Raw genomic sequence first — 27,953 nt, forward strand, 5'->3', positions numbered from 1 at the left:
TCTTTGTAACTGGTGGAGGTAGAGCTGAGGGCAGTATTAATTAAACAAAAATGTGAGTGAGTCTGGAGGAAGTGTGGGCAGGTCATCAGTGACGCGGCTCCACATGGCTCCACTCTCAGACCGTACTGCCCAGACCCTGGCTCCAAACTCGCAAGATGGTGCTGCTCATATTCCCGGAAACTACAATCAGTTTGGCCTATGCAAGGAAGTAGGGACACATTGTCCATATTTATTTACAGTCTACAGTGTGAATGCACCATAAGTCGCAATGGATTGCGTGACTGTCCATGTAATCACAAATTAATCTCACATTTTTATCTGTTCTAAATTGACCTTAAAGGGCAATTGCTACTTGTTTTTAATCCTTTTATTAACATGGGAGTTGACTATTATCCACAACAATGACAAAGCCTGTCCATGAATGTTAATCACGTGTCACAAAAATGAGTGGCATTAAAAGGAATGTGCATTAATATGTTTGCATTAACTGTGACCGCCTTACGGAGCATTGTCAAGTAACTTGAAGCTTTCAGTAGTTAAAAGCACAGGATAAGTAGAGGAACACGACAGAAAGAAAATGAACTCTGAACTGTTTCAGTGCTGAAATGAGCTATCCACTCAGACCAACAACTGCTCAGCTTCATGGCTGCAGTATATTGATGGTGAACAAAAAAGGCGCCTATGTCAGTTTTCACTGTTTCATATTGAATCAACATCTCTGCAGCTCAGTTAATGTTTTAAGAAGAGACACACACAACGATCAGACTGACGATAAAAACACTTTTTCAACATTTTTAAACTGGTGCTGAAGTGGAAGCCAGATATGTGAAATGTAAAGTGAGGCTTTGTCTGTTGTTTCAATGGCTACCTGCAGGAGAGGCACAAATCTCAGGTACTTCTGCTGTAGCAGAAGTCACAATGAAGTCATAATAACAACATATTATCCTCATCAAAAAGCATTTTAAAGCTAGCTGAACCTCCTTTAGATTTGTGCCTTTGTCTCGGTCTGAGGGAAGAGCAGAAGTGTGGTGTGAGGTCGCAGGCTTTCCATCCGCCTCTATTTTCCTCTCCTCTTTTTTCCTTTTTGATCCCTTACGAAGATTGATTTTGCCCTGCTGATCTCTCAGGCAGGACACTGACTTTACTCTGTTTGTATGGCTCTGATTTTCTTTTAGACAGCTTTCTTCCCTCCCACAGGGATTAGCTGCTTCAGTGAGGGTCACATAAATAAAGATGACAGGTGGAGAAAGAAGAGTTAAAGAAGAATCACAGGGTTCCCGTTCAGATATCCGTGACTTGAACTGAATAGCCTTTAAACTGAAGCATTAAATCTTACAAAAATGGTGACACAATGAACACCATCAGCCACTGACCTGTATTCAGAACAAGACCTCAGAATTCCCTTTCATGGAAGGAACAGACAAGTTAAAGAGGGACCAGGGAGGCTGCTGTCAGGGAGTAATCTGGTCTGTTTTTCTTATGTTTTGGCTCTGTCCGATTTCATTGAAACTTTCCCTCCTAAGTCAGGGTTAAAAATAGTTTTGTGATTTTAAGAGATAGAGAGGTGCACATTTATAATGCGCACATTAGAAGAAAACCTGTGGATGGAAACCCACCTGGGTTTACTCCTTCATGGCTGACATAAATAATGCTGGATGTACCTCATTTCGCCAGCATCAACTAGGTTTCATATTCCAAAACCACCCGAGCCTGTTTCATTGATGTTGTCCTTGATGAGGGCAAAGGAGGAAGTCAGATGACGTAGTTTTCAGGACACAGAGTGGGCGTAGGGACATTCATAACCTCTGTTTACTATTGTAACCATGAAGTTCTTATTTTAACCCAAACTCTGATCGATCTTCCTCTAAATGGAGCAAACAGTATGTTGTCTGACCACAGGAGATTCTTCTGATTTTCCGCTGTGATGTTGGTTTGCCCCCGTGGGTCGTGTCAGAGGGCAGAACGTGTGCGTGCTCATTCAGGCCTTGTTGGTTTAGTCCGGTTCAGACTTGGGTTAGCAGTGTGTAGGTGAAACGCGGGTCCGTAAGTTCACTGTTCGTTCAGGCAGATGATTGGACGGCTCACGCTGTCAACAAGGGGGCAAACCACCACAGTGCTGGGAAACAACATGTTGACTGACTGACGGTTAATGCGGTGAACACTGATGGTGGTGTTAAAGAGCCGTCGGCAGCTTATTACAACTAATCCAATACAGACACACACACACATTTATTCCTGAGAATGTGAGTGTTGCAATAAGACAGGGAGAAGTGCAGGTAGAGGTGTGTGTGTTATCTCTCCCTCCATCTCCTGCGTGTTGTGAAACAGATGGAAATTCTTTGCTCATTTTCTGAGCTCTGATTGGCTGAGGGGATCTGGAAAGTGTCCAGTGGCGTTAAAAAGACATCAGTCTTCATAAAACAAATGACAGCAGCATAATTAAACAGACCAAAGAGGCTCACATGTGACGGTGTGACTCCAGTTATGTGAGGTTTCAAGAACTCTGCCGTATTCCTTTAAAACAACAATAAAGAAAATGTTCCTGTATGCTTCGGTGATGAAGAGACACAGTGGTAGTTATGAGCCAACAGAGAATTATCTGGCTTCTTAGAGTTTCTGCTAACAGTTCAGTGGTCTTGCTACAACTTTACTGTACGGCTTCACTGTCTGCATTCTCAAAGAAACAGATCTAAAAATACACAGGATCAGCTCAGCTGCAGACTATACATACAGCTTGAGACGGACAGGTGAAACCTCCGTTTAAATGTGTGTTTACAGAGAGCGGATCTCTCAAATGTGATCTTAATGTGTCCTGGGGGTTTCATAACTGTCTTTTATGTGAACGGATCGTCCAGATCAGATCTTAATGCAAGGTTTGAACAGGCGCTTAGATTCAGCGGGTACACAGATGATTCTGTCATGATGAATGAAAAGTTAAAATAACAGACTCCGCAGTGACTTGTGAGTCACCTTCTTTCTGTTTGAGCTAATTGTTCCCACCAAGCACCGTGACATGTCTTGTTTTTGACAACCTGGCACCCTTATTATAACAATGTGTATTCATACCCCTTAACTCATCCTAACAATGTGCAATATGGGCAGCTCTGAACTGTTTACACTGCTCAACCTTTGTGAGTTGACCCCCAGACCATGTCCTGATGCTGATTTTGTGCCTATATTAGGCACATTTGTCTATATTATATTATTCTGTGCCTATAAGTGCACTTTCTAACTTTAGTATTTTTAAGTATTTTATTATTATTATCTATGCCTGTGTTGTATGCCTGCTTTTTTTTCCTTTTAAATTTTGGAAAGCTTGACTCAGGGAAACGCACACAAATTCCAATGTACCTGTACTGTGATGTAACTGTGCAAATGGCAAAATAAACTCTATTCTCACCAAGTTTAAGCAGGATGAAAGAAATCAAAGCGTTACTAAGCCACTTCACTGTACGACCACGTGCATTCATTTGGACTGATGCTCATGTGTCTGTTAGGTGTGTGTTTTCAATTTCGAAAAAGTAGAAGCGTCACCTATTCTAATCTGAAAGGTAAATTTACTTTGACACTGGAAGGAGACATTAGGAGCTCTGGTTTATGCAGTACGACCTGTCACCAGGATGAAGTCACCAAAAACATGCGTATGTTTGTCAAACCTTGGAAATAAGGTCAAAGTCAAAGCAGAAATGTTCCTCTGCCACACAAACAGGAAGGCTGATGGCTCTCACCATGTATATGAGATACAGAACATATCATACATTTCAAAAGTAAAATCTTTAATTTATTTGACCAACTTTACAAAATAGAACACCTTTGAATTTTACCCGAGGTTAAAATTGGATAGATTCATGGTGCTTATGATGTTCAGAAAACCTCAAACCTCAAAAAGCCAACAACATATCTTATTTATTTTTAGTATCCATTGACTTATGCATCAATTAGATTTAGTTTTGTCTGTGTAGGTTCTCTAGCTAGCTCTGTTCTGTTTTCCTGGTAGATTTGTAGGATTTATTTTTACCCTCAAATCAGCTGTAATCACATTAAATATGTACTAATTTCTAGTCTGTTATAAGGTTTTACAGACTGGAAAATGAGTTAAGCTAAACACACTCTGCGCTCTGAGATGTTCTGAAAGTGTGATGCTGGAAAACAAGGGGAATTATAAAGAGTGTGGTAGATGACCTGCTGACAGTGATAAACCCTGCAACATGACCCTGAAAGTTTGAACGGACTATCTTAACTAAAAGACAGAGTCTCTGCTCATAGTTTAACAGGAATGGATGAACTTTCCATTTCAGAAGAACAAAATCCAACAAAAACAAAGACTTACAGCTGTTTCTTTCACGTCTTAGCTGACACAGCAGAAACATGGCAGCAACGGAAAGGTGGATAAAGAGGATTTCATAGATCCAGTTTCTTCATGTTTGTTCTCTCTCTGATTCATTCGGGGTTTATCTCTCTGAGCTGTAAGGGGGAGTTGTGAAGATCTCTGACGTGTGTGTGCACGAGCAGCAATCCAATACACAGCTGCTTCAGATCTAACCTAACCATCATCATATGAGTCAATTGTGCTGGAGTTAGTTCTTTGCTAACAAGACCAGGCCCCTGTCTAAATGAATGGGGAAGGAGCCAGAACTGTAATCTCTTTGGTCACCAGGACCTAAAAATGGCATGCTCCCGCGTGCCTGTGTGTGTTTTGTCCAAGTGCTTCACCTGTACAGGTGTAACCTTCCACTGACAGCTGGAATAGGGTCGGGCCCTCTGGTGACCCTCTAGAGGACAAGCAGTGATAGATAATGGATGGATGGATGGAACCTTTTTTTCCACAGGTCATATTTCTGCTGCACATATGCAAAGTTTTATGACACTGACTTCACTTACAGTTCAGTGCAGAGTGTGGTGACATCATGTCTCATCCAAACAGAAATCTGCAACAGAGGTCATGCTAATTTGTGTTATGAAGAAACCACGCCCATTTACTTAAGTCCATCTGCACCTGAAACTGTCAAGAACCTCAACAGTGTGCAGCAGTTTCCCGGTTGAGCTGTTAAAAAGCAGACGACTTTAGTGGATTAGATTTAAGAACCTAAAGTAAAAGGCATAATCAGGAAAATATTCTCAAAGTAATCAATCAGAAAAATGTGAATGCATGTTCTTTCTGAAGGACAAGTGGAACTGTAACTATCTCCTTGTGTGTCTTCATGGTAAAAAACTGCAAAAGCAACTACACGTTAAGCTTGGCCTTAACCCTACAACACACACACACACAGAGGAGGAGGAACTTCTTTCATGTGCAGTGTGCCATGCAATGGCCGTCATAGACAGATCAGACCAGTTCCTGTACAAACAGTACTGTGCTTGCATAAGTTAAGCCTGTCAGGCCATCACTCTTTTCTCTCACAAATACAGTTGCATTCAATTACCTTTTTGTTTCAAATTTGATTTCCTTAAATAATCGGCATTGTTCTTTTACTGTAAACATGTGATTCTTTGTGTAACCATAACGATAAACATCCTAAAGAAGTAGTTATTTTTAACAAAACCACAATTTTAACCTAAATCTACCCATATGTGCACAAGTCCAACCAAACTGTAGCTGTAAAGTTGTCAGATCAAGACAGGGATTTGCTTCGTAAACTGTTTCTTTCTGTGTGAAGAGGCACAGAGGAAGAAGGAGGAGAAGAAGGGGTGAACGTGGAGTTGGAGGATGAGTCAGGGGGTTTGAGAAAACTGTCAAGTGTAAAAAACAGAAGAAAAGAAGGAAAGGAAGTTAGAGTAAAGGAATGGGGAGCGAGGGAAGATGGAGTGTCGAGGGAGGACACGAGAATAGACGAGTGGGAGAGGACGGATGATAGAGGAGGATGGAGAGGAGGAAGAGGGGAAACCTCTGGGTGGACTGAGTGGGAGGATGCCGGATGTACAGACAGAAAGAAAAAAAGAAAGAAAGAAAGAAATATGCTCAATATGTGACATTATACATGCAGTTACGATGTGCATGTGTCCAGATGTCAACGCTCCTTCTGAGGCTCTGTCCAATGATCTTCCCCCAGTGTAAAACATCCGCCAATCAGAGAGGGGCGTAGAACAGCTGTGTTGTTATTTGTGATGTCCCAGCGGGGAGCCGGCCAATAGGAATGCAGTCAGAGAACCTGAACCGTTCAGACCATGTTACACGTGTCTGTGTGCAGCCAGGGAAAACAACCTCCTCCTTCAGGATGAATAAACTGTCCCTGCCTCCAACACAAATGTTGCTGGCTATTTAAAACATTTAAACATTAGCTACAGATACACTATGTCTGCAGAACTAGATCAGGTGTGGAATTAAAACCTGCGGGATGGGTAAGATGCACCTGTCAGTCATGATGCTGCTGGAGTCTCACAAACATACCCCATCCCGTGACATTACCAACTAAGTCCCGCGAGTCACTGTTTCCTTTAAACTGTGTTTATGTGCGTGCTTCTGCATATAGTGGCTCAGCTTCAACCCACAAAACCAGCCTGTAATGCTTCATTCCTCACAGCTTACTGACATGGAACTTGTCGAATTAATTTCTTTCCAGTTATGTCACACCTCGCCGCTCCTCCCTCAATGCATCTTTAAATACTCTAATACTGATTCACATCATAAGCTCTTATGCGTAAATATGACTGCTACGCCTGCACCTGACGTGATGTCTACATGGACCGCACTCAGTCTGCACTGTGGAACTTTAATATTCAGTGGCCATTTTAACTAAGGCTTGAGTTTAGCATTCGCTAATACACAGGATAAGATGTTACAATCCCGTGTGCCAAGATCCCAGGCAAAACACATTTAGAAGCCCTGTCCAACTGGAAAAACAACAACAAAAACTACGGCCGGCTACCAACCAACAAGAAGATGTCAGATACCCGGCCTAGTCAACAGCAGTATGCAGCATGTCATTTAAAACCTACAGTCAATCCGTTATGAAATATGAACTAAATAAATGCTGCTGGCTTGTTCAGCCCGCTCAGCAGCTAAATAAACAAAGAAATATCCTCAAATAAATTTACGATACGTGAAGCACCCGGTCAATGGACAATTAAACCTACAGTCTAAATGAACTAAGTAAATGCTGCTGGCTTGTACGGCAATAAGCCACAGAGAATATTTAACTGAATATGGAACACTCAAATGAATTTACGATATGTGTGGTACCCAGAAGGTGGACAATTCAAACTTACACGCAATGTGTCGTGAAATATGAGCTGCTGGCTTGTACAGCCCGCTCAGCAGCTAAACAAACAAGGAAATATAGCTACCAGCCAACATGAAGACATCAGATACCTGGCCTAGTCAACAGCAGTATGCCGCATGTCATTGGGGTTTTCAAGCAGGCACCTCCCTTCACGGATGTTTCGTTAAGTTAGGCTCACGACACCTCAAGAAGTGAATTCCAGCGTCCTGGAGTCACCCCCCCCCACGCTGTCCAGTTTTTTTCACCATTCAGTGACTTTCAAGAACTAACCTTTCATGAAATAAACCAGGCCCTTCTTATGAAGCAATCAGAGCAACCAATCTGGACTGAACCGCGACCCCAATGACCAAATCTAACATGATTCGCAAATACTAAAGTCACTCAGCATGTCAGTGCAGGACAGTACCATTAAAGGCATGCAGATGTCAGACAGGCTGGAACGAGGAGATAAAGGGATTCCTAGAATGGATGAGGAAACAGTCTGGTGGCTTTTAGAAGAACTGCAGCTAAGAAATCAATGTGAAGGTTCCAGTAAATAAACAGATAGAATGAGTAGCAATAAATACATAGATCCAGTGTATAGTTCCGGAGTTTTTCAGATAAAAACAGGTACTTCAGGGACCTTTCAACATTTCCAGTAAATACACACATCCCGACCAACTGCCTGCCTTGAGAGCTTGAAATATCAGCAGCTGTTTACAGCTACCAGTGTGTCGTTAGTTCACTGTCTGTCACAACAGCAGGAAAGTCCCATGGCTGTGGTGAGTTCGCAGTGAAAAAAGAAGGACAATATAGTATCTGTGGTTAGTTCACTGTCTGCGCAAACAGTGGGAGAATCCAGCAACTGTGGTTAGCTTACTGTCTGTCATAATAGCAGGACAGTCCGGCACCTGTGATTATCAAGCCCAGTTTCCAGATGTAGTTTGACGTTATTTTCACTTTAGCTCTGACTGAGACTCATGTTTTCATTATTGTCTTCATATATTTATATTGTTCAGATAGGCTGATATCAAGAGAGTATAACTGATCGTCTTGTCTTGACTTTATTTCTGGAAAGTAGCGATAAAGAGATTCCCAGAGTGGAGGAGGAAACAGCACTGTCTGGTGGCCTTCAAAGGAACTGCACATAACCCTATCAACGTTTCTCTCTTTCTATCAGTGTGTCAGGGGATGAGTAACCAGCTGACGTTGTTGGGGACTCGTGAGAATCACTACGAAAACATGGTGAGGATGTACTCCAACTGCTCTGTGGTCCTAGAAAACCTGGAGGTCACCTACAGCCTGGAGCACCAGGACCTGTCTTTCCTGCAGGTACATTTGTCTTTTATTCTTTCACTGAAACTGTGGTTTCCTTGTTCACTTCAGGTTGATGTCGGTCTAGGTGCTTCAATATTTGGGCGACATTGTGTAGATGCGTTCTGATTTGTCATACTTTGACCAGCTGATGTCTCAGAGATGGGAAGACATGGGTGCTTCCTGATTTCCTGACTTTCCTTCTTCTTTGACACGCTGATGTCAGTAAATAATGTGGACAGCTTCAGTGGTATTATTTTTACTTTTGTGCTTTTTTTTGTCCTATTATTAGACAGATTAGTAGAGAGAGACAGAAAGTTACAAGTAAACAAGAGGTGGAGACATGCAGTCAGTAACACAGACTGGACTTGAACCATAACCACTGCACTAATGACTGTAACATCAGATCATGAAGCACCTGCTCAACCAGGTGCACTGTAAGGGTGCCCTGGTTCGGCTGGTTCAGGAGCAGCTGAAGAATTACGCCAAGTTACATAGTTATCAGGCTGTGGGGCTCAGTCTAAATACTGGATTCGTCACAGTAAAGTAAAGATGTTTACAGCTGAAACACCTCATCATGTCACAGGATTGTTGTCCTGTGAGCAGGAGATTCTTGGTCAGAATTAGGAGAGAACAAAAGGGTGTTTGAGTTGCATTCAGGGACCCTCTGTTCTCTGTGAAACTGATGGGTTTGGATGGAGTTCAGAACAGTCTCTGTTCAAAGCTGCATGTCCGGCCAGCTCGGATGTGACTGAGCATGTGAACTGTGTTTGTAGTGGTGACTAAAAGCTGGCAGCTCGTCTCAAATGAAGAATGCGTTTCAAGGAAGGCTACTGACCAACAGATGGTTATTGGCTCCAAAAATCTCCTCTCCTCCATAACAGCCATCACGCTGTGGCTCATGTTAGTTAGACGATGGACATGAACTAGATATGACTGAGATGCTGCTCACACTGATCTCCAGACAGCAGAGTTTTTGATTGATGCAATTAATATCAGTGATTAACTAAAACTAATGTGATCTCTAAAACTAATCCATTAGCTTCTGTGAAGGAAATGTAAATCATGTTTCATACTCTTCTCCTCCTTCCTTCAGTCCATCCGGGAAGTTGGCGGCTACGTTCTGATAGCCATGAATGAGGTCGCAACCATCCCACTGGTCAATTTGAGACTTATCCGGGGTCAGACCCTCTATGAAGGCCAGTACGCTCTGCTGGTGATGTCCAACTACAACAAGAACCACTCGTCCGCAACCCCTGACTACACGAGTGGGCTGAAACAGCTGCAGCTCAGCAACCTAAGTGGTACACACAGAAACATCTGCATCACACAGAAACATCTGCATCACACAGATGGGGCTGAGATGGAACAAAAACAGTATAGACTTCATTCTGTGACCTGCCTGCTTGATGTATTTTGAATTTATTGCATCATTGTCTCCTCTCAGAAATCCTGAAAGGAGGGGTGAAGATGACTCACAATCCCCTGCTGTGCAACACGGAGACAATCCAGTGGTGGGACATCGTGGACAAAGACAGCAATCCAAAAATGCTTTTCAAGATGGACACATTCTTACGTACATGTATGTAGAATACTGATGAAGACTTGGCTCCTTCAGTGACTGAGCTGAGATCTGTAGGCCTTAATGTGTGTGTGTTTCCAGGTGAGAAGTGTGACCCCGGGTGCATTAACGGTTCGTGTTGGGCAGCCGGACCGGATCACTGTCAGAGATGTAAACACGCTGCATGATTTATTAATTGTCACATGTCTCAGACTTCCCCTTTCAAAGATCTAACAGTTTGCCTCTGCCTCTTCCAGTCACCAAGTTGCTTTGTGCAGAGCAGTGCAGCAAAAGGTGTCAGGGTCCGAAACCCAGCGACTGCTGTAATGAACAATGTGCTGCAGGCTGCACTGGACCGCGAGCCACCGACTGCCTGGTCTGTCCATACTGAGACACTCTCTGTCCTTATTATTCTGATACAGAAGTATTTGGGTCACAAAAATTATTTGAAATGACCAAAATATGTCTGAAGTTTAGTATGAGTAGAAAGAGAAGCTGTTTCAGAAGAACATTCAGACATTCCGAATTGTTCTTGAAATGAGTCAAACTAAATAAGACCCTGTCTCCGTCCATCTCCGCAGGCCTGCAGAGCATTTAACGACAATGGAACCTGTAAAGACACATGTCCTCCTCTTAAACGCTACGACGCCAAAACCCACCAGGTGGTCAACAACCCAGATGCCAAGTTCACCTTCGGGGCGACGTGCGTCAAGGCCTGCCCCCGTAAGTGATCCCTGATTTCCAGCATCATGAGCTTAGAAGGAGACGCCTTTGCACTCAAGAGTTTTATGCGGTGGTAGTTCTGCTGTTAGGCTGCCGTACTGTGGAGCTGAATGAGTGGGCGGTTCAGTCATTCACATCTTGATTTAAGTGACAACCTACTTACTGTCGCAGAAATCTAGCGAGATGAGCAAATATTAACATTAGTAAATAAGTTTTGACCTTTTTGAATTAATATTCTGCAAACAGCGAATCTGATTTAGGAAGTAGAGAGCTTGTAAGTCCTAAAGTCTCTGCTGAAAATAATAAAACTCTGTGTGTCTGCTGGTAGATAACTACGTGGTGACAGATGGCTCATGTGTCCGTGCCTGCAGCGCTGGAATGTACGAGGTGGAGGAGAAGGGAGTCCAACGCTGCAAAGCATGTGAAGGACCCTGTCCTAAAGGTAGAGAGACTCTGAGACACACACGGGGGGGGAGGGGGGGGGGGGGGCTGAATCACAGCCTAACACCTGGACTGGCTCTTGTTTCTCTTGCAGCCTGTGATGGAGTCGGGGTCGGATCTCTGGTTAACACCATTGCAGTAAATGCCTCCAACATCGAGTCATTCAAGAGCTGCACCAAAATCAACGGGGACATCATCCTCATTGAAACCTCCTTCACCGGGTGAGATGATGTTCACCTTCAAACATGATGTTTGGACTGCCATTGCTGATGGTTAGGAGGAGCTGAATGGTTGCACCTGTCTGACTGACAAAATGACATTTAACAGGTTCAACAGCAGGGTGACTATTTGGTTACTTAGTGAGATGTTTTCACTATAGTCTGTTTTCCATCCAAGAACAGTTGGATTCGGATAAGCCTAAAGCTATTGGATGAGTGCGAAACACTCTGACGTCAGGAAGTGGAAAAGCCACATGCTCAGAGAACAATTCAGAGATTTAGACTGAAGTGACATTAGATCCTTTAAACCCCTGAACCATTTATGTAGTTTGTCTTGTTCTTATTGTATTCATTATATTGACATCTTTGGAATGGAAGGATTAACATGTGAAATGAACAATTGATAATCTCTCAGTTGCAGTCTGCAGCTTTTGACAAATAGTTTTTTTGGATGATGAATACAGACTCTGATCCTGGTGAAACAAAAGTGTGTGATCAATTTGATTGGTTGTTCCAGGGACCCTCACTACGACATCCCACCCATGGAGCCAGAGAAGCTGGAATACTTCAGGACAGTAAAGGAAATTACAGGTAGGTCACAGTGTGTGACCTCTGACTGCTTGTACTGTTTTATTAATAGATGCCTTGTGTAGTATTGTCTCGTTGAATGCAGACAAAAGCTCACACATGCAGGGTAGCTGATGAGTGGTGTAGGTTCAGTCAGTGTTTGTGTCGCCCAGGTTTTCTGCTCATCCAATCCTGGCCCAAGAATCAGACGTCTCTGTCGGTGTTTGAGAACCTGGAGATCATCAAAGGAAGAACAACACACGCGTGAGTCTCACTGTAAACATGTGATTAGGAAAAAAGGATATTCAGTGAAGTGCCAAACTGTGGTTCTGCAGTCGCCTCGGCTCAAGAATCCCATCACAAACTCAGCTTTGCTCCATCACAGAGAGCCTCGTGTCGGCTTATATTCAAATAATATATAAGATGATATTCAGTGCTGATGAACTGAAGTCAAACACTGCAGCATGTGAACAAAAACATCTGATACAGCTGATGATTTACAGCCCAAAAACTTTTCAGAAACCACTAAAACAACCACTTTAACGGTACTTTAACCGCCCAGACTGCTGATAATTAGGCTATGCAAAGCATAGAAATCATCCAGTAACAAACTGCAGCAACCAGGCACCACAGCTACCGTCATCTGGCTATTATGAAGCTATCTGATGATGTTCTGGAGTCCACTGACAGACAGATGGAGTGCGTCTTTACTATTAAAAAAGCACACACACAAACACACACACGCACACACCCACACACTTTCGGGAAGAGTAAATTTTGGTTTTGCTCTATGAAATTCTAAACCACTCAAACCGCCCATTCTAGCGTCGTAGTGATTTGATTACAAATTAGGTAGGCACATTTAGTGATCTGCAGATTGGAGCAGCGGCTCACTTTGAGACAAGAGTCTTTAGTTTGTTTCCTAAACTTTAACCAAACAGTTCAGTATTTCAGTATTTAATGAGGTCGTTCCTGAAATATGACCAAGTGGGTGTCTGAACTGAATGACAAAAGCCTTTGTTGTGATTTTGGTTGTTGTGGGGAACAAATGAACACACAGTAAGAGAGAATATTGGGAGATATTTGTTAATTATTGCTGATTATCTGGATCACGTCCATTCCCAGCTGCTTTCTCACAGATGTATCCATTCACTAACCCATTGTCTAATGTAAATGAGAACAGAATCATTAGGTGACCCGCCAATCAGAATCACAATCAGCTTTAATGACCGAGTATGTGCACATACAGGGAATTTTTAACCAAACATTCAACCGCATATTCTTCTGATGAACTCTTCCCTCTTCAGGCAGCACAGTTTGGCAGTGGTGAAGCTGAAGCATCTGCTTTGGCTGGGCCTGCGCTCTCTGAAGGAGGTGAGCGCTGGGAAGGTGATGCTGAAGGACAACCTCAATATGTGCTTCACCCAGCCCAAGCAGTGGAAACGCCTCTTTAGAGCCAGTGACCAGACCATCAGCATGCGCAACAATGCCCCGCTGGACATATGCGGTGAGTTCCGAGTGAATGTACAGTTCACGTCACTTCAGTCGATCCGAGAAACAACTAATTGTTTTTGTCTCGATCGCACAGAGCAGCAAAACAGAACCTGTGATGAGGAGTGCACAGAGGGGGGTTGCTGGGGGCCAGGTTCCACCATGTGTGTGTCCTGTCGGCACTTTGACCGTAGGGGGCGCTGCGTGGCTCGCTGCAACCTGCTGCAGGGGTGAGTGAGAGCACACCAATAGAACGAAAAACTGAAAAAGCATTGCAGGTACACAAAACTTCCACTCATATTATCTGTGCAATCCTGTGATCAGCCAAAAAAAACTCCTTTGAAAAACTGCATATGTTGGTTCTGTATGATCCAATCCAGTGATACGTCTTGCAGCGCTGCTACAAAGTATTTGCATCCTTCAGATTTTTCTGCATAAAAATGACTCAAAACGTCAGGGGATTTTCACACAAGCCCTGAAAGTAGACGAAAAGAACCCAATCAAACGAATGAAACAGAAATATGATGCATGTGTATTTGTTTACTCAGGAAAATGAGCCAATATTACGTATCTGTGAGCTGCAAACGCAAGGGCACCTCATAGATTAGAAGTAAATTTCAGTCCTGTTTTGTTGCATCTTGCCATCGTTGACGGACCAATGAATTCTGAATCATGCCAGTTAATTCTAAAAGAAATGATTAAACGATTAATTGTCTTGAATAAATAAATGCACAAGCATAATATATCTGATTCATTTATTTCATTCAGATTCATACTGATTCGTTCATTCAAAATTCTGAGTGGTGCAGATACTTTTAGGTGGCACTGTATGTATTTCTGGTAACAATAAAACACAATTTCTTTTGAGTATCTATGCATTCCTTTTAGATTCCTCAGCTACAGGTGATGACTGAAACAATAACTGAGCGAACCGTTTAAAACAGTTGCGGAGGAAGGCGCTGTGGCTGAGAGCTCAATGCACTCCAGCTTAAGAAAAGAACTGCAAAAAAACCCAACCAAATTAAGAAAACTTTATCAGTTTGACGCCACATGTGCTGCAAAGATTTACAACACCAGTGAAAACAACATCAGCAAAAACTCAGAAATAACATCAAACACATAATAAGAGCAATGCGCACATGACATAAAAGGGATGAGACCTGGCTGCGAAGTGCATCTTGTTCAAAACAAGCACAAACTTCTTGTTTTGTATAATAATAATACGACACAGACATGTATTCTGACTTTTAAGGGTTCCCTGGAAACATTTCTGTTGTTGTTTGCAATACTTGCATTGCATTTGTGTATTTGCTGGTGTTTTCTTGCAGCACGCTGAACTCCCTCTGCTGCTTAGGAAGAATTCTGATCTTTTATCCCAGTAAAAAACTGTTATTACTCATTCATTAGATATAATGAAGTGTAGCACTATAGCAAGGTAGCTGAATTGACTAGGTAGCAGTTTGCACTTTATACATTTGACCTGACTCTGCACGTTTCTCTGTGTCTTCCTGCAGTGAACCCAGGGAGGTGGAGATGAACGGCAGCTGTATCGAGTGTCACCCTGAGTGTCTGCTGAAGACAGGCATCCCGACCTGCCACGGACCGGTCAGTCCAGCTGAACAGACATATGTGCAGTAAAAATGGTGTCAGCCTGTCCAAGCCCTCGGGAAACTGTCCATGTTATTTAAGTCTAAAATCAACTATGTACATAAAAGAATCTTTATTTAAAGGTCCACTCAGCTCCAAGACATGATGTTTCTTAGCTGAAAAATAACCCATAAAGTCAACTTTCATGCTCAAAGTACATCTTTTAAATTTAAATATATTTGTGGAATATTTTTAATCTTATCTTTATATATTACGGTCCATGTTCATCAAAACAAATACAAAAAAATATCTTCTCTGTCCTCACCTGCAGGGTCCAGACGAGTGTTCCCAGTGTGCCCATTATAAAGACGGCCCACACTGTGTGGCGCGATGTCCCCATGGCGTGCAGGGAGATGGAGACGTACTGATCTGGAAATACGGCGACAGGATGGGCCAGTGCCAGCCTTGTCACCAAAATTGTACCCAGGGGTGAGACACAGTTACAGTTAGCGGTCCATCGCTCAGAGCATCTGCAGAGCTGGCTGTGATAAAATGAATGAACTCAGAAAAGTGACTGGTGTTTTGTGTCTCTGTGTCTGTAGGTGTTCTGGACCTGGACTGTCTAAATGCACAGGGTAATACTACATTGCATGTTTTCACTCAGCACCAAGAGTTCACTAAAACAGGACTATTGTTTAATAGGGAGATCAATCTGTGAACCTGTAGGATGTCTTGAATCCAGTCAGTTCAAATTCAACTTTCACACCAATGTGTTAAATTTCTAGTCAGTCACCATACAGGCTGACTGAATCTGAATGGGAGCCATTGGTCATTCTAAGCCGGAAGTCTGTTTATTCAAATGAATGAAGAATTGCAGTATTTTGCTCTTGGTGTCCTCACAGTGCTGTGCCAAACTCCACGTTGGCTGTGGGTGTGGTTGGAGTGCTCCTGATTGCTGTCATTGTGTCATTGATCATCTTTGTGTTGCTACGGAGACGCCGAATCAAGAGGAAGAGGACTGTACGCCGCCTGCTGCAGGAGAGACAGGTGGGAGAAGCTGGTGTCAATTTTCTCAAATACTGTGACATAAGATGAAACTTTGTTTATGTGGTGTAAAATCTAAAAGCCAACCTAAATATAAAGATATGAACTGAATCCTGTTTATATGTTGCGTATGTGTTGCAGTTGGTGGAGCCGCTGACTCCGAGCGGTCAGGCTCCAAACCAGGCGCTGCTGAGGATCCTGAAGGAGACAGAGTTTAAGAAGGTCAGGGTGCTCGGCTCTGGGGCCTTTGGGACAGTTTTTAAGGTAACAGTGTTTGCTACAAGCAAAGTATGAAAGCATTAAATATTAGAGAGGGAAACACAGACCGAAAAGTAATTATTCATGTCTATTATTATAGAAGTGAATGAATATTTTTAAGATGGAGGATAAAATGACCAGTTTTGTTTAGGGTTTGTGGATCCCTGAAGGAGAGAATGTGAAGATCCCAGTAGCCATCAAAGTTCTCAGAGAAGCCACGTCGCCTAAAGCCAACAAAGAAATTCTGGATGTAAGCCTGCTCTGTTTTTTTTCTTCTTTATGTTTGATCTTCTTTTGATCTTCTGACATTTTCCTACAGAGACAATGATTTGTGTGCTCAAAGTACCTTTTTTAGTTTCCATTGAATTACAAAATTACTCTCCCAGATTTCTTTATTGGTTGTAACGGATTAAAAATCATCTGGATTAACTTGAGCCTTTTAAAAACTTTTAAAAAACACTTAAATGTAAGTCATTTGAGGGCCCAGATTATGAGACAAAACGAAACGAGTGTATTGAAGGCACAATTGCTAGATTTTAAGAACAATTTACAAAAACAAATTCCATGCCAATTTCTACACCCAACAGTAAGATACGTTTCTGTGTAGGAGGCGTATGTGATGGCGAGTGTGGATCACCCTTACGTGTGTCGACTGCTGGGAATTTGCCTGACGTCGACGGTCCAGCTGGTGACTCAGCTGATGCCGTACGGCTGCTTGCTGGACTATGTCCGTCACCACGGAGACCACGTCGGGGCTCAGTGGCTGCTGAACTGGTGTGTCCAGATCGCCAAGGTGAGCCAAGTGAACAAGTTCAGCTCCTCTGGAAAGAAAATCTCCTTACTCTTTCTCTGCCTGAGGCATCATCTCTGGCTGCGGCTCACCTTAAGCCTGCTGAGGTCTATTAACCAACACACAGCAGGAATATGTGTGTGTGCAGAGGCACTGTTAATCTGTTCAGTCCGTTTTTAAGTCTCATTTGTATGTCGAATTGCTGGGAAAATCACAAGTAGCAAGGTCAGTGTAAAATCTGCTGTTGTTCTGCAGCATTAAGCAGTCTGTGCTCTCTGTCTGTGGAGGGTGGACCAGCTGCAGAACCTTCCACCACCCCAAAACCATTTTCCCTCCACTATGGCCGTGCGGAAAAGCTCTGTAACACAGAGCTGTCGTTTAAATGGGACCACACTATGGACATGTTGGGACGATGCAAAGAGATAGATGCTGCAAAAGAGGAGGGCACAGCAGTTAACATGCAATATGGTAGTAGCATGACTGAAGCTCAGTGCCAGAGAAAAGTAAAGAGAGGATAGGAGCTTGGTGTGAGAGAAAAGAGAGAAGAGGACATGTGCTCAGTGCATCGTTCCCTATCAGCCGAGGCCTATTCAGTTCAGTCCAGCCCTAACTATAAGCTTGATCAAAAAGGAAAATCCAAATACAATGACTTCTGTTTTGTCTGAGTTTAAAAGCAGAAAATGATGGGTCATCCAAACCTTTATGTCATGTAAGACATGCTTGGAGCTTAATTTCTTTCATCTGGTTTCATGGATAAATATAGCTGGGTGCCATCTGCGTAGCAATGGACGTTTATGCTGTGTTTCCTAATAATATTGACTAAGGGAAGCAAATTGGTCAAATTGCAGAGGGGTCCAGGGAAAACTACAGAGTCTGACATAGTTTTTGCAAACTTACACACAGATTCCACATTAAGTTTAGTGACCTCCGATTGGCGTAACCGTTTGTCATTACTACTGACGTGGATAACAGTTTTACCATATTTAGCCTTAGCCTTAGCCTGCAGTGTAAGGTAAGATTCAGTGTTGCCCGCTCTGGCCCCTGGAATGCATCTAACTATGGTCACTGGATCTTAACGTTCCGCAATATAGAGTCGCCAGTTACTGGAAGTGGATTCTCATTGGGTGTGTTGCTAAGTGGGGAAAATTGATTCGAAACGTGAAGGGGTTGGTGGTGATCCATGGGTCCAGTAGGACTATGCTTCCTATGTACATTGACCCAGCCGCCCTGGGGACAGCTAACAGAAGCTATGCTAACAGGAGCTACGCTAACAGGAGCTACTCTTGGACGGCCCGCACCGGCTACAGGGCCCTGACTAGCTACTGATGGTGCGGAGCCGTGCTTCCAATTCAAAGAGCCTCGCCTCCAGTGCTACAAATAAACTACATTTATTACATGTACCATTACCGTTAGAGGAGATAGAAGAGTAACTAAACATGGACAGGACATGTAAGAGAGAAAAGGAGAAGCAGAGGGAGACAGAGTAGCCATGGCTAACCGCTAAAGTTAACAGATCAAAGTTAATTAAGTGAGAACGAGATGTGAGGCTCAAAAGAAGCAATGGAGGACAAGTGGTTGAGTAAAAGATATGTAAGAATTCCCCACTATGCACAGAACGTTTCTGAGATTTCAAAGAGTCTAAAACAGTCTGCAAACAGCAACACCGCACGGTGCACAAGTAGGAAGTGACGTAATACGCTTACTCACGTGACATCCGATTTGTCTGAACATGACTTAGTTGAGGGCACAAAGGTGATTTGAATTTGATTTTAAATGAGACATAGTAGCCAGTGACATAAATAAAATAATATAATAATATCCAGGAGATAGAAAATCATACCAACCTGTTTCACATACTAAAACTTTTGTGTGCAGGGGATGAACTACCTGGAGGAGCGTCACCTGGTGCACCGAGACTTGGCAGCTAGGAACGTCCTTTTGAAAAACCCCAACCACGTCAAGATCACGGACTTTGGCCTCGCCAAGTTGCTGACGGCTGACGAGAAAGAATACCACGCCGACGGAGGAAAGGTGTGTGTTAAGACACAGGATATGACACCTGTCAGAAGAGCTGAATGTATGTTTGTATGCATGTATGACAGTATCTTGTATCCTCCCCCTGTTCTCCTCTTTCCTCTCTCTCTGTTTCTACCTGACTGGCCTCAAGCAGATGGGTCCCTCCATATGAGCTGGGTCCTGCTCAAGGTTTCTTCCTATTAAAAGGGAATTTTTCCTTGCCACCGTCGCCTTAGTTCTTGCTCTGGGTGTTTCAGGCCGGGTTCTATAAAGCGTCTTGAGACAACTTGTATTGTTATTGACGCAATAAATAAAATAGCATTGAAGTGAATTGTCCTTTTGACTAACAGCCGAATATGCTGCTGCTTTCTGCAGGTTCCCATTAAATGGATGGCATTGGAGTCAATCCTCCAGTGGACCTATACCCACCAGAGTGATGTATGGAGCTATGGTGAGTAAACCTCTGTTCCTCCAGCCTGCACAAGAACCCAAGGCCTTAGACTTACTCCTGCTTTCATTTCTCTCTAAACTAACAACCACTTCCATTCGTGTTGCTATAAAGTGGACACAAGCTCCAGTCAGCTGTGTCAAACCTTTTGTTGGTCTAAACGATTAAATACTCAGACAACCTTTTACTAAACAGGAACCAACAAAAGATAAATTCAGTCTGTATGAACTTGTGTTGACTTTTCCAACATATGAGCAGCTCTAACAGTTGACAGTCTGCAGGTGTGACGGTGTGGGAGCTGATGACGTTCGGCTCCAAACCGTACGACGGCATCCCAGCCAATGAGATTGCCTCAGTGCTGGAGAGAGGAGAGCGCCTGCCACAGCCCCCCATCTGCACGATTGACGTCTACATGATCATGGTCAAATGTAAGAGAAACCCTGTGGGAGATTAATTATTCCTGAGGGAACAAGAACGCTTGAAATTAACTTTACACAAATCCATCAAACGGTTGTGGAGATATTTCAAATGAAAACTCCATATGGCATCAGCGAAAAAAATCATAAAGGTTCTTCCTCTGGAAACAGTGAATGTCTGAACTAAACCTGATGTCAGCAGATCTTGTAGATAAACTGTAAGTGCTACACATGTAATGTCAGTTTTGTATCAAAAACCAAAAATGTCGTGTGTGGTAGCAGCAGAGGAAAAATCTCATTCATCATTCAGTTCATGCATGTCACATTCATCAGGGGAACATGAATACAATGTTAAGTATTGTGGCTATTCATCCGCCACTTCTTGAGGTTTTCCTCCACTCTGGACCAACACTGTTATCTCCATGAATACCACTCTCTCTGCAGGTTGGATGATCGACCCGTCCAGTCGACCCCGGTTCAGGGAGCTGATAGTGGAGTTCTCTAAAATGGCCAGTGATCCATCCAGATACCTGGTTATACAGGTACACAAGTGACTTAGAACAACTTAGTTTCACAGTTTTGTCCGTCAACACTGTACTCACAAAGACAAATTAGGTTTCTACATAAGTGAAAAACAAACCTGAGCCACACTGACAAGCTTAAAATTGAAAAACTAAGCAGTAATATAAAACCAGAACTTCATCTGGGTCACAATGGGTCTTGGGTTCCAGGTAAAGTTAATCCAGAAGGTAATCCTTGAGAATACAACTGGACTTCTGTTTGGTTCTTGGAGACGTTTCACCTTTCATTCAAGAGCAAGCATGAAGGCAAAGGTAGCAAGGAAAAATTCTTTTAACAGGAAGCACCCTGCTCATATGGGAGGACCCATCTGCCTAAGGCTGACTGGGTAGAGACAGAAAAGAGAGAGAAGAGAACAGCAGGAGGAATGGGATAAATATACATCTGTCATCTGACTAAAGCGTACATGTAGAATCTGATGACGATACAAATACAAGATATAGCTGATGATGTTACATGACAGTTTGAGAATATAAGAGGAATCATAGGCAGGTTGGAGAATTGTTTATTCAGGTAGGAGTGGATAACAGCAGGCCATGAAGACTGGGCAGGGTCATGAGACCACCACAATAGATGGAATATGGAGCATAATGAGATGAGGAGGAGGGGAGGAGGAGTGTAGTTTGAGTAATAGGAGATTGCTCAAACTACACTCTGATATGACCTGGAACTTCCAGTTTAAGGCCATTTGTGGGCCTGATGGTCACATGAATCAGTCCTGGGGGGGAGGTCAGGACTGCATGGTATGTGGCTGTTGCTTCCTGCACTGCCCTTTCTAACATTCTTCTAATTCTGCAGATTGTAATACCATTACTATAGTGTACGATGGAAGAGATAAAGTAGTCTGTTTAAACACAGTTAAATGAATGATGCAACTGATTTCACAGGGTGACCTGCCCAGTCCGTCAGACAGCAGGTTCTATTCTCGCCTGCTGAGCACCGGCGACATGGAGGACGTGGTTGATGCCGAGGAGTACCTGCTACCTTACAAAGGTCTGGGTCACCATGGCAACCATCCCTGTGGCGCCACGGTATGAACACACATTACTTTTAAAGTTGGTCTGCTGTGTCTAAAGTATCCGTCAACTTCCTACTGAGAATAACGTGATCTTATCTGTTCATCTCTGTGAAGAAATTCCAGTGTTGAATTTAGGTTGTCAAACTTCTTCGTAAATAATAAAAAAAAACATTGACTGTTATAGAAAAGTACATTTTTAAAGTAAGTCTGCATTGCCCCCTGCTGTGTGGAATCAAACATTACTAGCTTGTGTACATGTGAAAGAACTATACAGTTAATCTGCATTATTATTACTGACCACAAGGGGGCAGAAGAACAGTAAGTAAGATGTTGAAAGCAGCCATCTTTACATATATGACACATGTTTTCTTCTTATCTGGTATTTTACTGCCTCTCCTCCTTAATGTTAGAACGGTCATCCAGTGAGGGAGAACGGCGTCGCCCTGCGATACATCACTGATCCAACTCAGAGCTCTCTGGATAAAGAAGACTTTACTGGCCACGGTACTTTTCACATTTAATTCAGATACACACTGATCAGGCATAACATTATGACCATCTTCCTAATATTGTGTAGGTCTCCCTTGTGCCTGTGAAACAATTCTGACTCATCAGAGAATGGCCATGGGCCTTCTGAGGGTGTCAACAAAATGTTGTTAGTGGGGGCATATGGATTGAGGGGAGAGGCTTCTGTGGTTCATAAGATAAGATAAGATAAGATAAGATAAGATAAGATACGATAGGACTTTATCCCTGTGGGGAAATTAGGCTGTTGAAGCGACAGGGAACAACGGTGCAAGATACAAAAAGATACAAAAAAATAGAATAAGGTAGACAAGAGAAACTGTATAAAAAAAGTAAATACAAGAAATATTTACATATTGCAGCAGGTTTAAGTAGCTAACCAAAAGTTGAAAAAAAACAACTAGTGTTAATTGAGGGTTGAGGTAGTATTAATACATATGTATTATGTTCTTTGTATGTCCGAGAAAAGATGCTCAGCAGCAGTGCTAAGAAATGCTGATGTTAAAGAGTCTGACTGCTGAAGGGACACCAGCAGTGTGTGTGTCTGTGTCAGGCTGTATCCTGCTGGCGATGGCTGCTGCTATCAAGGAGTGTCATTGCTATGGGGTGGGGGTGTCTGGTCTGGTCTGGTCTAGGTGGGTGCTACATGTCTAAGTAATATCCACACAAATGTCAGGTCCAAAAGTTTCCCAGCAGAACGTTGGATTGTCACAAGATGGTCAATGTTATTTACTTCTCCTGTCAGTGGTCATAATGTTGTGGCTGATTGGTGTATGAGTTCATCAATTCACATGAAAAACTGAACTTTGAATACATGTACAGGAGAGTGAAATAAATGATTTATAAGTTTATTTCTAGCCTTTTAGGAGTGGAATGAGATGGGGTGTTCCCTTTCCATGAAAAATAAGACAACATACATAAAGACTGAATGCCATAAAATCCATCAGTGACTATATCATCATCAAAACAATCCTCTCTCTCTTCCAGAGTACATGAACCAGAGTGTGAGTGAAACCAGCAGGAGCAGCCGACTGTCTGAGGTTTTAAATCCCAACTATGAGGACCTGAGCATGGGCTGGGGTGCTGCCTCTCTTCCCTCCCCACTGGAGGACCTCAAGCCCTACGACCGAGTTTCTTGTGGACCTGAATACCTGAACACTGCCCGGAGCTCGCTCCCTCAGGTGGCCAGCGACAACCCCGACTACCAGGCTGACTTCCTGCCACAGATCACCAGCGCCACCAACACAGCTTTAATGGGGAACAGTCTGTTTCTTCCTGCAGCAGAGAACCTGGAGTACCTGGGTGTGAGCGCTGCACTGCATGCTCCTGTCCGCTAGGGGGTAACAACATCTGTGGAAACAAACTGATCTGATTCAGGCTGCTGACAGGATTTAACTGAACTGGTTTACTGTGAGTTTTGTCAGCACATTGACTCTTCTCCGCAAGAACTTTGACAACTGTGACAAATGGCAAGCCAAACCACAGAAACTCCTTTGAAACAGTGTGAACTGAACTGAAATTAACTTGCTTAACTGTTGCAGGAAGATTTAGACTTCAGCAATGTGATGCACTAAAACTAAATTATTCCTGTGTTAGTTCCAGTTTGCCCCTATGTCTTCTGCATCCTTCCCTTCCCAGATTTTCCATTAATTAACTGACCTGCAGCTCATGAAAAGCAATGTCCCAGCAGTGGGTAGGTGGATCCTCTGCAAACACACCAGCGCCTCCATCTAGTGCTGTGAAGCTACACAATACGGCTGCTATCACCACAAAGAAACTGTTGTTGTATTATGCTTTTCTTCTTGTAGTTGGTAGATAGTTAATGTGATGTTTTTATGATATTGTGACTTTACATTAAAGCTTCCCCACTACTGAGAGCAAGGCTGTAATAAAGAGCTCGGAAGTCTTCCACTTTGCATTTCTAAATATTACATCTTGTTTTCTCTGCAAAAAAAATAAATAAATAAAAAATGAAGTGAAGGTGCAGTGATTCCAACTGCACCTTCAAAATGCCACTAACAGATTCTGCAGAGAAGAATCTAAATTCTCTTCAGCTGCTCCATAGGATGCTTCAGTGTTTTTCTCTCATCCTCTGGACGTTTGGATTTTCTGTCAAGCCTGGGTCACTTTGATCTGGGCTCCTGCTGGTTGAGTGCCTCCACTGACCAGAGGCTGATGATGAACAGTGTTTCTGTCTGGCAGCTGAACCTCACCTTCTCACTGATAAATAACCACCAGTGTTTTTCTGATTCACCTGTTCTCAGCTGAACCTTGAATGAATTGTTTCTGAAGTGTAAAAAGGTTAGGATTCTTCTCTGTCATTACTGATAAGAATTAGCCAAACCCTGATTTTCTGTTACTGTGAACTGATCATCTTTTTTTTCTGTTTGTCAGTGCTTAAAAGGTACAGAATCTGGGGTGCTGTCATTCTTCCTGTCATTATCCCAGATAACAAATCATGTCCATATTTAAGAAAACAATGAAGACACAATTCATGTTCCTTTAAAAAGCTCTTTTGTTCTGACCACTGTTGTCTCTGCTGTTTGTTTCCATGATCAGAACTTAAATGTGTTTTATGATGATGTGAACAGCATCTGATCAGTCAGGACAAGTCTGAGCAGTCTGGAGTCCAGACTGAGTCCAAAGAAATCTAACCGTCATGTCAAGTAAGTCAGCTATGACACAGCAGTTGTTTAGATTTACACGTGTTTGAAGTCAGATTTTAACTGATCATTAAATGAATTAACTTTTGTGCCTCACACAACAACACACACACGTTTGCAATATTTCTGGTTCTTTCCAGATGGCTAAAATGAGGATGGTTGGTTGTTACATTGCACATACACACTCTGGAAAATGACAATTGAAGACATAAACCTGAGACATCTGATACTTTAAAAAATAATCTGAGTTGTGACATATTTCTCAGAATGCAGACTCAGAACTCTAGTGAATTATTGACAGTGGTCCTAATCCGCTAAATCTCTGCTGCTGACCTTTGCTGATGATGGATGTGAATTTGCATTTTCTTCTTTTTAGGTTAATTGGTGATTCTAAAGTGGCCATAGGTGTGAGTGTGAATGGTTGTCTGTCTTTCTGTGTTAGCCCTGCGCCCAATAACAACTGGGATAGGCTCCAGCCCCCTTCACAACCCTCCAGAGGACAAGCGGTTACAGAAGATGAATGAATGAATGAATGAATGAATGAAGACCTTTCAGTCTGTGGTTAGTTCACAGCTTGCAAGAATATAGATATTCAAGTATCTGTGGTTAGTTCACTATCAGTACAAACAACAATAAAATCGTTATCTTCTTCAGAGTGGAAGGTGAGCAAGCCCTCTCTAAATTTCAAACGTGAAGGAATGCACCATAAAACCATCTATCCGTTCTTCCATCGAAACCATTACTACGGTTTTACCAACCTGAAAACATTTCTGGGTACACAGCACGTTGCAATTATTGTCACACAGGTTATGCTCAGTTATGGAAAAGCACCACTGCTTGAGCCATTGTAGACATAGACAAGTCAGGCGAACACATTCCCTTTAACATCCGTACACAAACGCTACCAGGTAAGAAATGGGGTTCCTGGGGTTTAAAATGCACAGGAAACTTCTTTAAGCATTTCAGAAAACAGGAATACAAAGGCTACATCTTCATCGCTCACAATGCTAAGCGTTTTGACAATTATCTACTTTAACTCATCAAGGTACCCCACATAATCATGCAACGCAGTAAAGTGTTGCAGATGGGGCATTCCATAAAATATCGACTTACTCTCATTCTTAACCATACACTTAGCAGACATGCCCACAGGCATGGGTCTCGACACTGAGATTGGTCCGCACGAAGACGAATTAAACAGAATGGTTAGAATGGATCTCGCACAGTGAAAATGTCACTATTCAACACACTCCACACAGAGGTGAGAAAAGGCTGGGGAAATATGTACGTAGATGGCTGTGCGGAAACTGGCGGTGTTATATGGTGTGGGAGTTTCTCGGCTGTTTCTTTCACGGTACCAAGTGTTTCTTGCCCCGTACAAAGATTCCATTTGAGTGGCTGCATTCAGCCTGGCAAGAAAAGCTGCTAAACCTGTGTTCGAAGCTAAACGTGTCAGTAGAGTTCATATGGGAGCATGACTGGACCCAAATGATGAACTCTATTTCTACCTATTCTGCCTCACAAAACCAAGCGAGGTAATCTGGTGTTCAGTCTCTGCCGCATGTGCACTGAAATAAACAATCAAACATGCACGCATAGCAAGAAAGAGAGAGCTTTATCCGGTACCTGGAAGACCCCCGAATTCACAAAAGCCCTAGACACTGGATATTGCGTCGCTGAGACCAAATTCTAGCATTTTGACAAAAAGAGCCACAAAATCTTTAGGGGCTACATGAACACTTTTTTGAAAGGGAAACAGGAGACTTCAGGATACCCCCCTGAAGCATCGGACAAGGCTAGCAGAGACAGGTACATCAGAGAATACGTGGCTAATCAGGGTATCGAGTTAGACTGAACTAAAATCAATCCTAACCCCTCTAAAAGACAGATAGCCAAACTGTGTCTCAGCAGCTTTTGGGGTAAGCTGGGTCAGACCTAGCCTGGTCGTTACCATCCTACGTTTCCGCCCGAAATTTGATTTCGGTCTGGCACGTTAGTCTGGCCCAATGTAATAGGAATCTGTCTCCGTAATGGGCGGATGCTTATTTTGAGGTTTAAAATCATTGGAGTTCCCTTAACCAATCAGCAACGTTTGGTAATGACGTATATTGTGCGCCGGAGTTCAGGCTCTTACGCTTACCACTTCCGCTTCCAGTTAAATAAATCAAACTTTTCCCAAAGCCAGTTGGAAGGAGAGCTACGACGTCCTTGCCATTTATAAAATTGACAAGACAAGCCTCTTGTTCTGGTTTTAATTCCGTGATGCTCTCGAGAGTTGAGACAACTTCGCGGATGGCTTCTAGCGTCTCTTCCTCCGTCGCCATTGTTGCTATGCTGTTGAACTACAAGCTTCGCTGGACTACAAGCAACTCGGCATGCGAGTTCCGCGTCATCACTCAACTGTTCGGTGATTGGCGCGGTTACACGCGAACCGCGGAAGTGCAATTTGGCCAGACTCCGTGCCAGACCGAAATCAAATTTCGGGCGGAAACGTAGGATGGTAACGACCAGGCTAGGTCAGAACAGCCTTGTCAGCAAACCTGAAGAGTTTTTCAAGTTTCTGTTTCAGAGCAGTATGTTGTTAAGTATTTTGCCTTTCTGAACGATGAGGTGGCTACGGTGCAGTGGCAGTATGGTGGCTGGTAAATTTTCGCTCCCGGGAAAAGCAACAACATTTTCATCGCAGAGTTTACCACAGCCTATGCTCGTTTGACCCTGTACAGTTTCATGGAGAAGGTACAGAACCCTTAGGATACAGACAGTTTAATCTACATCGTCAGAGAGGGCGAGACTCCGCTTCCGACAGGTAACTACTTGGGACAGCTGACCGTCAAGCTGGATAGGGATAGCATTCAAGAGTTTGCGGTGCACTGCAAATGCCGGAGTGTTAAAATCCCAGAGTTTTGATGACCAGAGTAAACATTTTTACACTCTGGTGTAAAATGGGCACTAACTACACTTGTCGGGGTGCACCAGAATCTCTCTTTGGTGTTGTCTCTAAGTATAATGCTGGTGTAGAGTTATTTAAGTGTTTATTTTCGGATGATGTACTCTCCGAGAGTCCAGCTGTTGATTGAGACTTTCCCAGCCGCATC

At 43.0% G+C, this 27,953-nt stretch overlaps 1 protein-coding gene across 1 annotated transcript in view; it reads left to right on the top strand.

The window, feature by feature from the left end:
* The window catches only part of LOC311503676 (melanoma receptor tyrosine-protein kinase-like), a 35,035-nt gene extending 10,316 nt beyond the window's left edge, over positions 1 to 24,719 (top strand). The window contains exons 2-27 of the mRNA XM_084566541.1: positions 8,380 to 8,531; positions 9,610 to 9,817; positions 9,961 to 10,095; positions 10,177 to 10,245; positions 10,332 to 10,450; positions 10,656 to 10,797; positions 11,126 to 11,239; positions 11,333 to 11,459; positions 11,974 to 12,047; positions 12,197 to 12,287; positions 13,331 to 13,530; positions 13,612 to 13,744; positions 15,029 to 15,119; positions 15,433 to 15,590; positions 15,704 to 15,736; positions 16,004 to 16,148; positions 16,287 to 16,409; positions 16,555 to 16,653; positions 17,011 to 17,196; positions 19,069 to 19,224; positions 19,585 to 19,660; positions 19,939 to 20,085; positions 20,518 to 20,615; positions 21,540 to 21,683; positions 22,081 to 22,174; positions 23,183 to 24,719. Coding sequence (XP_084422667.1) covers positions 8,380 to 8,531; positions 9,610 to 9,817; positions 9,961 to 10,095; positions 10,177 to 10,245; positions 10,332 to 10,450; positions 10,656 to 10,797; positions 11,126 to 11,239; positions 11,333 to 11,459; positions 11,974 to 12,047; positions 12,197 to 12,287; positions 13,331 to 13,530; positions 13,612 to 13,744; positions 15,029 to 15,119; positions 15,433 to 15,590; positions 15,704 to 15,736; positions 16,004 to 16,148; positions 16,287 to 16,409; positions 16,555 to 16,653; positions 17,011 to 17,196; positions 19,069 to 19,224; positions 19,585 to 19,660; positions 19,939 to 20,085; positions 20,518 to 20,615; positions 21,540 to 21,683; positions 22,081 to 22,174; positions 23,183 to 23,532 — 3,464 coding nt within the window. The 3' untranslated portion in view covers positions 23,533 to 24,719. The remainder of the gene's footprint in view (positions 1 to 8,379; positions 8,532 to 9,609; positions 9,818 to 9,960; positions 10,096 to 10,176; positions 10,246 to 10,331; positions 10,451 to 10,655; positions 10,798 to 11,125; positions 11,240 to 11,332; positions 11,460 to 11,973; positions 12,048 to 12,196; positions 12,288 to 13,330; positions 13,531 to 13,611; positions 13,745 to 15,028; positions 15,120 to 15,432; positions 15,591 to 15,703; positions 15,737 to 16,003; positions 16,149 to 16,286; positions 16,410 to 16,554; positions 16,654 to 17,010; positions 17,197 to 19,068; positions 19,225 to 19,584; positions 19,661 to 19,938; positions 20,086 to 20,517; positions 20,616 to 21,539; positions 21,684 to 22,080; positions 22,175 to 23,182) is intronic.
* Positions 24,720 to 27,953: the final 3,234 nt, after the last annotated feature.

Source organism: Chelon labrosus (assembly GCF_963514085.1).
Source record: "Chelon labrosus genome assembly, chromosome: 18".
NCBI lineage: Eukaryota > Metazoa > Chordata > Actinopteri > Mugiliformes > Mugilidae > Chelon > Chelon labrosus.